The sequence below is a fragment of the Oenanthe melanoleuca genome, chromosome 13 (genome assembly GCF_029582105.1).
Source record: "Oenanthe melanoleuca isolate GR-GAL-2019-014 chromosome 13, OMel1.0, whole genome shotgun sequence".
Lineage (NCBI taxonomy): Eukaryota > Metazoa > Chordata > Aves > Passeriformes > Muscicapidae > Oenanthe > Oenanthe melanoleuca.
Window position 1 is genome coordinate 4112944 of NC_079347.1, and position 13417 is coordinate 4126360.

General features: G+C 58.8%; 1 protein-coding gene across 1 annotated transcript in view; it reads right to left on the reverse strand.

Moving 5' to 3' along the window:
- The window catches only part of PPARGC1B (PPARG coactivator 1 beta), a 41066-nt gene extending 40441 nt beyond the window's left edge, over positions 1 to 625 (reverse strand). The window contains exon 1 of the mRNA XM_056502345.1: positions 453 to 625. Coding sequence (XP_056358320.1) covers positions 453 to 536 — 84 coding nt within the window. The 5' untranslated portion in view covers positions 537 to 625. The remainder of the gene's footprint in view (positions 1 to 452) is intronic.
- Positions 626 to 13417: the final 12792 nt, after the last annotated feature.

Here is a 13417-nt window from a genome sequence, read left to right on the forward strand (position 1 = left end):
AGCCCGGCTCTATCAGCCCCTGCGGATCCCCCCCCATCCCCGCCCGCACCGCGCCGCCCCCTCCCCACCTTTGGAACAACCGGGGGGGTCGGTTCTGTACCCAAACCCATGCACCCATCAACTTGTCCCCCCAAATCCCCGGCCCATGGGGGAATGGGGGGGCGCGGGAGTCCACGTGCGAGTGGTGCTGAAAGCGCCGGCGGGGCCGCGGGGCTGCGGCCGCCCGGGAGCCCCGGGAGCCCCGGGAGGGGCGAGCACAGACAGCGCCGGGGGTGGCTCCGCACCGCGGGCACAACCGGACCGCCGCAGAGCCCGGCGCCGAGCCCAGCCCCGCACACCGGCTGCTCCCCGGGCTGCCCGGTGTGCAGCGGGGGGGTCTGTCCGTCTGTCCGTCCCTCCAGCTGCAGCGCAACGCGGACCCAGCACAACCCCCCCCACCCCGCGCTCCCTACCTGGCTGTCAGCGAGGTAGCTGAAGACGAAGGAGGAGAGATCCTCGTCGAGCAGAGAGCTGCAATCCGGCCCCGGCTCCGCCATCTTCCACCTCCGGCTGGGGCTGGAGCACCGAGCATGCAGCAGGCGCGGCGGCGGCGGGAGCCGGGCGGCCGGCGGGGCGGGGAGCGCGGAGCGCCGGGGCGGAGCCGCCCCGAACCCCCGCCCGCCCGCAGCCCCCGCCCGCGGCTGCAGGAGCCCCGCTCCGGGGGGGAATCGCTGCGAGAGACCCCCCCTGGAGACTTTGCAGACACCGCTTTGTGCGCCCCTTGCAAGTGCCGCCCCGTTAAAGATGGGGTGCACAGTGCCACCCGCTGCTGCCGCACGGCTCCTGGGTCGCTCTGAGTTTGGAGGTGTAAGTGCTGCGTGCAGCGGGCTAGAGCAGGGGGAGCATCCAGGCTCTCTCTAGGGTTTTTAAAGTGTCCCGTAGTTCCTGCAGGAGCTTCTTCCCCAGGGATGCATGCACAGAGGGAACCCACTTTGAGCGATGGCGCTGCGCGCACCTTAAAATCGCCGGCGTTTAAAAGTGGGAGCGCCCAACAGCACCAAGCACCTCTCATCAGTCCCCATGTGGAGATGCATAAATCTCGGATTTATCTCAGATGGGCCTGGGGTCACTTCCAGGCTCACTGGGTCTGCACTGAAGTGGGACCAGGGCACTGCAGTAAAGAGTAAAAAAGGAGCAAAAGATCTGATTTTCCTTGTTTTCATTTCAGCTGCCGGTGCAAGCATCTTGATGTCACGCACGTCATCTTTCTGTCTGGCGTTTTGAGGCGTATCCTAAAAGCCCTTTCAGAAATAATTAATGATGGGACCAAAAATCTCATGAATGTTCTATTTACTTACCCATAGCAATTACATGGGAAAGAGCAAGGCTTGGCACCGCAGCCTGAATTAGCTGATACACAACCAACCAAGTGGCAACACCTGCAGCCTAATGGCTCCAGATCCTTGAATCCCCTCAGACTGCCTAGACAGTCCTGCAGGGTCACTGTAAAGAGCTGATGGAGCAAAGTGATATGGAGTTATTAGGGTGGGGAGCTTTGTGCCAGGCTCTCAGGGTGAGCAGAAAGTGCTTCTTCCTCTGGCAGGAAAGGCCCACTGCCCGTGCATGTTCTCTTTGCTGTTGTTTCAAAGGCAGAGCTGTTTCCAGCCACTCTTTTAATTCTCTCTGGCCTCCTTTTGGTTCAGGACATGTTGTGAACACCATGCAATGTAGCAACACTGGCTTTTCCCTGATGATCCCCAGCCTTGCACCAAAGGGAGATGCCAAGGACAGCAGCGTCTGTTGTGTCACACTGATGAGAGCTGGAGGCCAGGGTGGCCTGGCTGCTGGGATGGGGCAAAGCAAGTTGCAGTGCACTCTAGTACTAATTACTGTTAACTAGTGCCAAAACACTTACCCAAGGTGCTTTTCCGGCTGCCCTGCCAGCAGGGAAACTTCTCTTCCCATGGGTGGCGGCCTGGGCCCCGGAATGCCCTGCCAGGATTCACAGCTGTAGCTCACAGCAGGCACAGCACACTCAGCAGGGCCAAGGGAGGAAATTGCCTTGCTCTGGGCCATGTGCAATTCCTTGAAGACTGAGACTCGAATTCCAGGGTTACCAGTGATCTGATGTGCATTCCTTCCTTTGCAGGAGATACAATGATGAAGGCTATGTAATGAAGATGAGAACAGGAGGCATGTTTGTCCCATCAGGGCAAAAAGCAGGGCTGGAAGGCCTCACCACAAAAGTAGTCCTTTGGGAGGAATTTGTTGCAGGAGAGGTTCGCACTTGAGTATCTCGTGATTTCCTTTGCACCAGCTGCTCTCAAGTAGGAAGTAACATTCGTGGGAATTACTGGTGAATCGTCATTCAAAAATCAAGTTGTACATAGCTGGGTTTTACGGAAATACCTTTTTCCTTCTGGTCCGTGTGCAAGCAGATTTCCTCCTCCCTTGCTTTCTAACCTGAGGAGATGAGCCCTTCCCAACCTCCAGCAGTCACAGCCTGCAGGACACCCACCCTGGCAGCAGTGTGGAGGAGCATGAGGAAAGCAAAGCCCAGCCTGCTCTGCCCCATTTCCCCTCTGAACAGACAGGTTAGGGCTTCTTCCAGCCCTGCAGGCAAAACTGGATGTGACATTGGGGTCAGGCTGCCCTTGTGCTGGGAGGGGGACAGAGGACAGCAGAGCACAAGGGGGGCATCTTGGCCAAGTGGACTTTCTACTGCTTCTGGGTTTCAGTGGGGTCCTGCAGGATGAAGTACAGCTGCTCACGTGGCTGCAAGTTGATGTTAACCTGCTCAACTTCAGCTCCTGACTGCTCTGGACTTTTGCACGATCCAAGCACTTTTCTGTGCCTTTTGGTTTTTTTCACCTGTGAAATGGAGATCACAGTTTCCCCGTGCCCTGCAGTTTCGGGAGGAATTGGTTGAATAACACTCATAAAAAGGGCTTTGGAAGCACCAGGAGAGAGGTGAAGGAGGACAAGATGTTTTAAGTGGTGTTGTCTCCACCTTCTCAGAAGTCGGTCATGTGGCAGCCTCAGAAACACCTGCGGTGGGTAGGGATGGTGTCTGGAGTGCCGTGGTGTGAATGGGACATGGCTGTGCCCGTGTCACACCCTGCTCTGCACACAGCTCTGCCATGTGCTCACAGCCTTCCTGCTCAACCAGACCCCGGCTTTGAGAGCGGGGCAGCTCCCAGAGCTCCAGCTTCTGCTGCTCTCTGTATTTCTGGACTCAAAGAGGTGTCAGCCACTCTCGAGCAGAGTTAAACCCCCTGAGCCGAGCCGGAGCGCTCCGTGGCACCGCGCCGCTGCTGCTGCAGCAACTCGATGCTCAGCCCGGAGGGGCTGGGGATAACATTACCGAGGTAAAATATAACAGGAAAAACTTGCAAATGTCCTTTCAAAACAACAGCGAGTGAGTAATGTCATTGGGCCAGCGGTCAGGAGGGGACAGGGTTTGAAGGTAGCCGGAGCTTGCCAAAGGCCAGGCGTGGGACAGGGGCAGGAGCCAATGAGCTCCGGCTGGGCAGGAGCCACCCCGGCCGGGCGACCGCCCGCCTCGCTCTCACGTTGCAGCTGCCTCTGTTTGTGGATGGCAAAATGTTGTAAGGACCCGGCAGTGAGAGGCAGTGGCAAATGGGGCTCCTCCGAGTTACAACATCCCCAGCAGCCGGCGGGTCCCCGCCAGCCCCCCGCCTGCTGACCCTCTCTGCTCGGCATGGCGTGAAGCGCAGCCCCGGCAGGGATTGGCGTGGTGGCCGCTCTGCCTGGGGACCGGGGAAAGCCTTGGTGTGCGGGCAGGAGCTCTGTGAGCCGGTGGCAGCTGGAGGGGAAGGTGTCCCCAGGCTCCCCGGAGCACTCTCCATCCGTGCAGGCTCCTGGCAGTGCCATGCCCTGGGCTTCGCTGAGTTTCTCTGCCTGGCTCCTTTCCACGAGCTCTGCTTTCCCTTCCCCGCAGCCCTGCTCGGCCTCATCCTTCACCTGAAGTCACGAGCGCAGGGACAGAGTGTTGCTTTGCCTCCGCGCTTTCTGTGCCTCATTAGCACTGCGCACCTGGGAGCTCCTGTCTCCTCCTCCTCCCCTCGGTGACAAGAGGGCTCTGTTACGCTTCACGGTCAGCAAGGAGTGAAAGTCTGATATCCTCTCTGCCACAGAGCTGAGGGATTGTCCCTGGGGCTAGGGGGGACCTAGGAAACAAAAGTGGATTTTGAGGGCAAGAGGGTGCTGGGTGGACTCCTGGCTCTGAGGAAGTAAATCCACACAGATATTGCAGAGACAACCTAGGAGGAGACAAATGTGATGGCAAAGGAGCAAGAAGGGGGTTTTGTGTATGCATTGTTGAAACTGATGGGAACTTCCCGGAGCAAGAGGCAGAGCCCAGGCAGCGGAGGGTAGGGAAGGCTCCTGCACGATGGCTCACGCTGCCCACCAGCTGTGTGGGCTGAGCAGGGGACCAGGATGCCCATTGAGTCCTTATGGCACTTTCAGTGACTCATTTGTCCACGGAAGCAGCACACCCACAGCAGCTGAGGCAGCCTGTCCTCCTCCCCAGGCTGCTCTGGCGCAGCAGGGCCAGCCGGCCCCTTCTGCCTGGGGATGAGAGGCTGGCAGCAGCCCAGGGCACTCGGCTCATCCTGTGCCTCGCTTCATCTGGGGGAAGGAACACGCTGTCAGAGACCTTGCACTGCTCTTTCTGCACTGCCTGACATTCCTGCAGCCTGTCCCGTGCTGTCCCAGGGCTGGTGTCCCCCGTGTCCCCAGAGCAGCCTGGCACAAGGCACCAGCCAGCTGTGGCACTGGCGGGAGCTGCACCATCTGCTTTGTGTCCCTCGTGTCCCTTTCACCTGGCTGAGCTCTGGCAGCTCTGACACTGTGCTGGCAGTGTCTGTCACAGCCCATCCATGTCACCCTGCTGGCCTCTCACTGCCCCCCCTGCCTCATCCCTGCCTGCTGAGCTGCCTCCAGTCCTGGTGGTGCTTCCTGGGCTCCCTTCACTGCCCATCCCTGTCTGGCAGGACAGCACCAGGAGCTGGGCTATCTCCTGTATCCCCCAGCTGCTCCCAGGAGGAGTGAGGGGCATTGGGGTGGCTGCCTGAGCCCCAGGCTGGCCTCATGCTCCTCTGCTCCAAGCAGGACAGCTCCTCCTGCCTGTCCCTGGAGGCTGCTCAGAGTCTGGGTGCATCTCTGCCTTTCTCTGTTTTATCTGCCTCATCCCTGAGACGTGCCATGATCAGCAGAGCAGGTCCTGATCCCCCTGCACCAGAGAGCTGGCCAAGGCAGTGAGCAGTGAAGGGAGACGCTTGGATCTGCAGCGCTGCTGAGCAAGGACTTGCTGTTCCCCAAGCAGCTGTTGCTGGCAGGGATGTCCATGGGCATCTCCTGGCTCGTGACTCCCAGCCTGCCAGGCTGGCTCTGTCTATCCCTGTTCCTCCATCTCGCAGCACCCCCTCCTCCCTTGTCACCAGCTGTCCTCTGAGCATCCCCCACAGGGACTGGCCACCACTGTCCCCAGCTCCTGCAGCAATGGCTGGGCACAAGGGGCTGGTGCTCAGCTCCTGGCACCCCCTGATAGAGCAGGAACCCCTCTGCAGGTGTTTCCCTCCCCCCTTGCCAGGCTGGCAAGCACTTTGGGGAGTTGGGAGCTGGGGATTCAGTGGGGCTGGATGGTGGGGAGTGGGCAGCAGGCACTGGTGCACCTCCCAGCCCTGTGCAGACACTGCTCTGCTGCTCCTCAGTGCCTCAGCACTGTCTCCCTGAGCAGGAGACACTCCAGCTCCAGCCAGTGCTATAAATAAAACCATGTTCTTTTATCCCGCCAAATAGGTTCTCATTGATTTTACCTATTCCTCCTCCTCCCCACGAATCCCTTTGGAATGTGAAGTCAGCTGTGGAGGAGCTTGGGGAGCCACCAGCCTGGCTGGGCAAATGCCACCCCCTGCAGCCCCTCTTCCTGGGAATAGCTGCTCTCCCCTGGTTTTCCCTCTCTGAGCAGGCAGCACCACTGGAGGAGAGCAAACGGAGCTCCCTGGTGGAAGTTTGCCGGCTAATTATTTATTAATGTCCTGACAATGCAATCGCCGGCAGCCAGGCAGCCCCTGAGCCTCGGGAGAAGGATGAGGAGGAGGATGGAGAGCTCTTCTTGCCGAGGAGCTCGGGGCGAGCTGATACCACTTTGGACTGCTCCGGTTACCCGTGGCTGAGACCAAGGGGCCCATCCCAGAGACCCTGGGATGTGCTGAGAGTCCCAGGGTGGCCCCAGTCCCTCGTGGGTGATGGCAGCTGTGGGGCTCACCCCCCAGAACAGGCAGGGTTCGGATGCTGACTCGCTGCAAGCAGCTCTCCCGCACGCAGGAGCTCCCCGCGCAGGGATAGCAACAGAAATAATGCAGCAAATCACAGCTCGCACAGCCTCCCTGGCACTTGAAAGCATCTCGAGAGCTTAAAAAGCTGCAAGATGCTCTCATTCCCATCCTCTCCTTGCTCCTGTGCTTTGGGGCCCCCCTTTCCAGAGGGAGGGGGAGCATCAATTTCCCCGGCAGCGCGTTGCGGGCCGGGCACGGTGCGGGAGCAGGGCAGCCTCGTGCTGCCCGAGCGGGGCTCCGGCTGACTCATCGCCATGCAGTGTGCAATTACCACGGCAAGTGCAGGCCCCTGCTGTTCCGCACAGGTATCTGTGTCAGCCAGGGCTATTTCCAGCTCTCCCCGCACTCCCGGCTCCGCAGAGAGGTAAGAACGCAGCCGCCTCGCTCCTCCGCCTGCCACAGGCACGGGCACGAGTTTGCCGGGAGCGGAGAGACGAGGGGGGGGTTGGAGATGGGATCCCGACAGCCCGGATTGCACAACTGGGGGAGGAGGGAGCGCTGTGCCATCCCGTGCCCACGCGGGTTAGGGGCGCAGGAGCTGGGAGCTGGGAGCGGTGGGATCAGGCAGGCTGGATTTGGGGTCATTATTTAAAAAAAAAAAGGAGCAGGGATGGGATAAAGCACAGTCTGAGAGATGCTCTGGCCTGGAAAGGCAGAGGGGAGGGATAATGGGAGGGCAGTGCAGAGCCTTGCCCTGATGGAGCAGATAAGCGGGGTCAGCAGCTCTGCCTCCCCATCTGTACATCGAGTGCCTGCCCTTCCCCACCGAGCTGTTGAGCCAAACTGCACTCGGAGACTGAGATTTTTGGATTTCCAAAATGTTCACCGAAGATTTTGCTCACTACTTCCAGCTGGAAGTGGGGGAAGCTCAGGTGTTGGGCACGTCTTGGACAAGCTCTGAGCAAGGATGCAGCCCTCCAGCCACAAACCTGGATCATGGCAGGAGTTTTACAGCCAGGCAGGAGTCCAGCCCTGTCCCCATGGCTGTACCATCACACCAGTGACAGACTGGGAAGGACTGCTGTCCCTTCCTGGGAAGCCTGGGTGGGGTGACTCTGCCCAGGGAGAGCAAGCCCAGCCTTGCCCAGCCTTTGGGGGTTTTCCCGAGGTGCTGGAGGTTTGCTCATCTTCATCTGCAGGCTGCAATGTGGGAGAAGCCTCCACATGTGATGCAGATGTGCCTGGCATGGCTCTGCCCAGGATGGTGACACGAAGGATGTGTGACATCCCTGGAGCCCCAGGGTGTGTCAGGGAACGTTGTGTGTCCATCCTCACTGCCCTGAGCATGAGCTGTGCTCACCACCCAGCTGGGCTTGGGGTGAAAATGGATAAAGAAGGGATGGAAACACCCAAGGGGCTGGGAGGGCTCTGTGCCTCAACATCCCTGTGCCCAGCAAACCCAACCTGGGAGAGGGTGAGGCCACAGCCAGACCTGTGCCCCTGCTCCAGGTGCCAGGCTGAGAACAGCACCCAGCACCTCCATCCTTCCCACACCCATCAGCAGAGCCCTCAGCACATGAGAGCTGCTACAGCATTTCACTGGAAAAACCACATTAATCATCCTCAGCACCGCCTCCCTGGCCTTTGTCACAGTTTGGTGCCCCAGCACCAGCTTTAAAAGCATTATTTATTTTTAATAAAAGCTGATCTAAAGAGCGGCGTTGGCGGGATGATAAAAATAAAAATGCAGTGGTTGTCACAACTGTCAGCATCCCTGGGAATGGGGTCTGGCAGTGCCCAGCTGCCTTCCCCTCCAGCCTGAGTGGCTGCACAGGAAAGGAGGAAGCAGCAGCACATGCCTTGGGCAGCCTCTGTGCCAGGAAAACACCTCCTGCTCCTTATTTCAACACACAGGTGCACTTCTCCAGTGTATTTGTAATTTTCTAAATGTTTAGTAACTTTAATTGCATTTACTGCATGAATAAATGAGCAAATAGGACATATACAAATGTTGAGAAGTAAATTAGCTTAAGTCCTTTCATTAAAAGGACTATGTGTTATTAAAACATCTGTGTTGCAATGTGCTGGTATCACATTAGCAACAGGAATAAGAAATCCTGTTTATTCCTACGAAACTAGATTTTCAGGGCATGGATCTGGCAGCGTGCAGGCTGTAAACCACAGTGCCTGGCAGCATCTCCATTTCCCCAGGGAGCCTGGAGAGTCACGGGGCAGCATTCCATGTCCCAGCTCCAGGGCAAGCCGAGAGCTTCATCCCCAGCCTGTCCCTGGAAAAGTCTGCCTGTACTGCCCAGCCCCACGGGGTGCCCATCAGGCTGGGGGAGAGGGAGTGTGCAGGAATTGTGCAGGAATTGTGCAGGAATTGTGCAGGAAGGATGCAGGAAGCACACCTCACTCACTTCCTGACCATCTCTTCCCTTTCCATCACTTTTTCTTTTCTGGCAGATGGGAACAAAGCTTGACTGGAGGCCCTGGGAAAGCCCACCCCAGCTCCTGCCCACCCTGCTGCTGCACCAGGGCTCCTCTCCACCTCAGGTTTCTCCCTGGCTTTTCCAAAGGAGCCCCGTGAGCAGCAGGGTTTCAATGCTGCCTGGCCGAGGCAGAGCACAGCCACGGCTGGGACAAAACAAAACCAGCATTCACGGGCAGTCATTGAAATTCCCAGCAGCTGTTCCCTCCCAGCACTCCCAGGTCTGCCCTCCTTTGCTGTCCTCAGGCACTTCCAGTGACATTTCCCTGGTGTTAAGGGAACAAGTTCACCCATCAGCAGCATCCCTCCTCCTGCTGCTCCTGCTGATAAAAATAAGCCCTGGTGGGGTGAAAAATAAGCCCTGGTGGGGTGGCAGTGCCTAGTTCAGTGGGTCACTCCCTGCCAGGACACCCCACAGCCACCAGCACCCCAAACCCTGCCCCGTGTGTCCCACAGCCGCCTCCTGGCTCCAGCTCATCCCCATTTCCTCGTGATGCTGCCTGAACCCCTGAGGCTGAGCCAGCCTGTGGGGGTGGCTGCCCAGGCTGGCTCCAGCACATCCCCACATGGCTGCAGTGGGAGAATCCCCAGGACACCCAGAGAACCCTCAGGGATGGGGCTGTGAGCCAGGCACAGCCACAGCAGCCCCAGCTGGAGCTGAGCTCTGCCCCAAGCACGGCTCACAGCAGGAAGAAATTGCTGGGGCACATGTTTAGGTCTGGTTGGGTTTAACCCCAGCCCTGGCTCGCCGTGGGGCTGGCTGTGCTGGGAGCAGGCACTGGGGCAGGCAGGGGCACGCTGGGCAGGGCAGCAGCAGCCAGCACACTGCGGCTCCAGCCCGAGCTGGGCTGGAAACGCTGCCTGCAGCCAGCACAAATGAGTTTAGTGGCCTCAATTTAATTCCCATTTGGACACGGTGGGGGAAAAAAAATGTGTAAAAAGAGGGAGAAGAGCAGAGTCTCGGATGGGTGCTGGGATGGGGAGCTGCAGACATGTGGGAGGCACAGAGAGCCAGGGGTGAGCCCTGGGGAAAGGGGGCTGTGCTGGCAGCAGGGATGGGTGCCAGAGGGACAGAAAAAGGGTTGGCACTGCCACTGGATGTGCCCAGTTCATGGGGCTGGAGCACCAAGCACAGAACCCCTCATCCCAGTAAATCCATGGACGGTGCCCCTCTGTCCCTCCTCTCCTCACCCAGGGTGTCCCTGGGGCTGGGGCAGACCCAACCAAGGGAGGCTGGCAGGGGGAAGGTGCCACTTCAAGCCAGGGCTCCAATTTCAAAAAATAAAGTGAGGTTTTCATCTGTGTTTGCTTAGCAGGGTAATGACTTTATTTCTGATTTGATGCTCTTGTCCCTGATGACTCAGGCACGAAAAGGGAGAGCTGATAAGAGTGAAGAGGCCTGGCCAGAGGGATGCTGGTGGCTGCTCTGTGCCTGGCATTCCCCACCTGGACCTCTTCCAGGGGATTCCAGAGATGCTGTCAGCTCTGGGAGCTGGGCTGTGGGATGGCATGGGGAGGGCAGCAGCTCGGGGAGGTGAAAGCAGCAGCAGCCAGCCCTGATAAGAGCTGGGCTCTGTCCTGTTATGGCTGTGGGGAAGGCACAGAGAGGAGCACAAGGTATTCCATACTTGGTGTGACCCGCCTGGATCACGCTGTACCTCTGGCTTCATCCCCTTTGGGAGAAACAAACCTTTCTGCTGGGGAGGAGAGGAGAGGAGAAATTCCCCCTCCCTGACATCCCTCTGTGCCCACCCCATGCCCCTGGGTGCCTGCTGAGGCCTGGTGGGCAGCAAGGAATGTCCTTCCTTGGAGGATTTAATCATTCCCAGAGCAGCCCAGCTCCATTTCTCCATCACAAGAAACAAGCTGATGTGTTTTGCTTGAGGTAACTGCTTTAGATTGGGAGGGCAATCCCAACCCCACTGTTCTCCCCAGCCTGAAGCAGCAGCTGGGCAAAAAACACATTTTCTTTACTGAGAAGGAGGTTTCTCCTCTCCCCCATCACTTGTTCCAAGTTTGCCAGTCCCACAGAGATGTGAGCAGAGCTCTGTGCAGCTGGAGGGTTAACATCTCAGCTCTTCCAAATAAATAGAAAATGACCCAGTTTCTTCATTTTCCTCTTTTCCCTAAGTCCAAACACCCAAAAAATGAGATGGTAAGTGGAAGCCACAAATAGATTTCATGTATCCTGGCAGAGCTGGGAGATGAAAGCAGGGAAAACAGCTCCTGCCTCCCCAACTCAGACCTGGGAATGGTGCAGCACATCTTGCCAGGGGTCAACAAAGCAGGAGAGGTTTTGGGTCTTATCCCAGCTCAAATCCTCATCCCTGGAGGCCCAGGCTCTTCCCAAGCTCTCCCATCTGCCTTGTTCCAAGCATTAAGGTGAGTGGCAGAACGTGCCCAGCCTTCAACTATTCCTATCACGTCCCATCTGGAGACAGAAATCTGCCTGCTGGCTTTACAATTAAAATTGAAATGATTTGATTATGGGGCTTCATTAGTAAAAACAAACACCAGGCAGCCTCCCTCCCTCTCCCCACACGTCCCCGCCCAGCAGTTCCTCCCTGGGGCTGTTTTAGGTAAATCCCAGCCGGGATGCGGTCGGGCTCACAAAAGGCTTCGTGTCTGCAGCTTGTAGCTCCTGAAAGAGGCAGATTTCAGCCCCACAGATCTCCTGCTCGGGCAGAGCTGAAGGAACAGCCCCGATGGTTTGATGGGCTGCACGGAGTGCCCTGCACAGACAGGGAGCAGGATGTTTTCCAGCCCCTCTGCATGCCTGGAGACCTCACCAAGGGGTTCTCACTGCTCCTGGGGCTCCTGCCTGGACTCCATCCCCTTCATTCCGTGAATCTTTGCAGTGGGGGTGTTTGCACCTTCACACCAAGCTGGCCTTGTCACTGCTCCGTTTTCCTTGCCTGCAGCTGGCACATCCCACGGGAAGGGCTGAGCAGGCACGGAGCAGGCTGCCCGTGGTGTGTGCAGATGCTCCAGTCCCTGAAGCATTGGCAGTTCTGGGGGAAGCAATTCAATCAGCACTTGGGGCGTTGGGAACAGGCTGTGCAGGCTGGGAGAGGAGGAATGCCAATGAAGGAGGGCTCGGGAATGCTGCTGGGTTAGGGTGCACTCTGCCTGCCTGCTCGCAGTTTCTCCAGTAGTGACAGCACAAGGGGAACGGTTTCAAACCGACAGAGAGTAGGGTTGGGTTAGATATTAGGAAAAAATTCAAGTGTCACCAAGCCAGTGGCACTAACAGATTGCTGTCCTACCCGGGCTTGCCTTGTGGGCTAAATCTTTAACCAGATCAAGGGTTTAACTTTATCAGTAGCTAGAAAAACGTGGCACCACTTCCCTGGGGCAAAGTATCTTGAGCGCTGCAGAAATTGCTTTTCCTGGGCCTCACTCAGCAGCTCCTTTGGCATGGGGACCCGTGGGACAGGGAGCAGGGAGCACCCTGCGCCCCGTGCCAGACCTGCAAAATAATCCTCTAAATTCTCAAAAATCACGATTTTCTCAGCCAGAGGAGCTGCCACTTCCCCTGGCAGGGTGTGTACCTGGTCATAGCTGGGCAGTGCAGGAGGGAAGCCACCACCGGAGCAGAGGCTCCTGTGTCCCCTCAGGGGAGCCCCCCAAAACCCCCCCGCCAGCCCCACCTGCTCCCCAGCCCTGCAAAACCTCGCACATCCCCTGCCCAGAGCGGGATGATGGATTATTGTTATTAGAGGTGGAGAACAGTTTCTGTGCACAGCCAGGTGGCTCAGGAACAATTCGTCACCCAGCGGCGAGGGGGGCCGGGCTGTCCCTCTGTCCCTGCCGAGGTGGGGGCTCTCTGCAGCCTCAGGAGGGTCCGAGGCAGCTCCGGGCACGGCCGGATGGAGCCCTCCCCTATCTGATGGGCAAGGGCAGGGCCTCGGCAGCGGCACAGCCGCAGGGCAGGGCTCTGACCTGAGCTGATCCCGGCACCCCCGGGGCATGAGGAGGCGGGACGGCAGCACCCAGCCGGGACAGGGACCCTTCGCCACGGCAGGGATCCATCCCCACGGCAGGGACCCATCCCCACGGCAGGGATCCATCCCCATGGCAGGGACCCATCCCCACGGCAGGGATCCATCCCTACGGCAGGGACCCATCCCCATGGCAGGGACCCATCCCTACGGCAGGGATCCATCCCCCTGGCAGAGATCCATCCCCACGGCAGGGACCCATCCCCATGGCAGGGACCCATCCCCATGGCAGGGACCCATCCCCACGGCAGGGACCCATCCCCATGGCAGAGATCCATCCCCACGGCAGGGATCCATCCCCACGGCAGGAATCCATCCCTACGGCAGGGACCCTTCGCCACGGCAGGGATCCATCCCCACGGCAGGGACCCATCCCCACGGTAGGGACCTATCCCCACGGCAGGGATCCATCCCCACGGCAGGGATCCCCCATCCTGGTGCTGCCCCCGCAGCAGGTCGTGCTGTCACAGAGCCTGGGCACAGCGGAGGGGCTGAGAGGCACGGAGGGAACTCTAGGGACCCCCGGCACTGAGGGGACTTTGGGGACCCCGGCACGGAGGGGACTTTGGGGACCCCCGGCACTGAGGGCACTCTGGGGACCCCGGCACTGAGGGCACTCTGGGGACCCGTCTCGGGGGTGC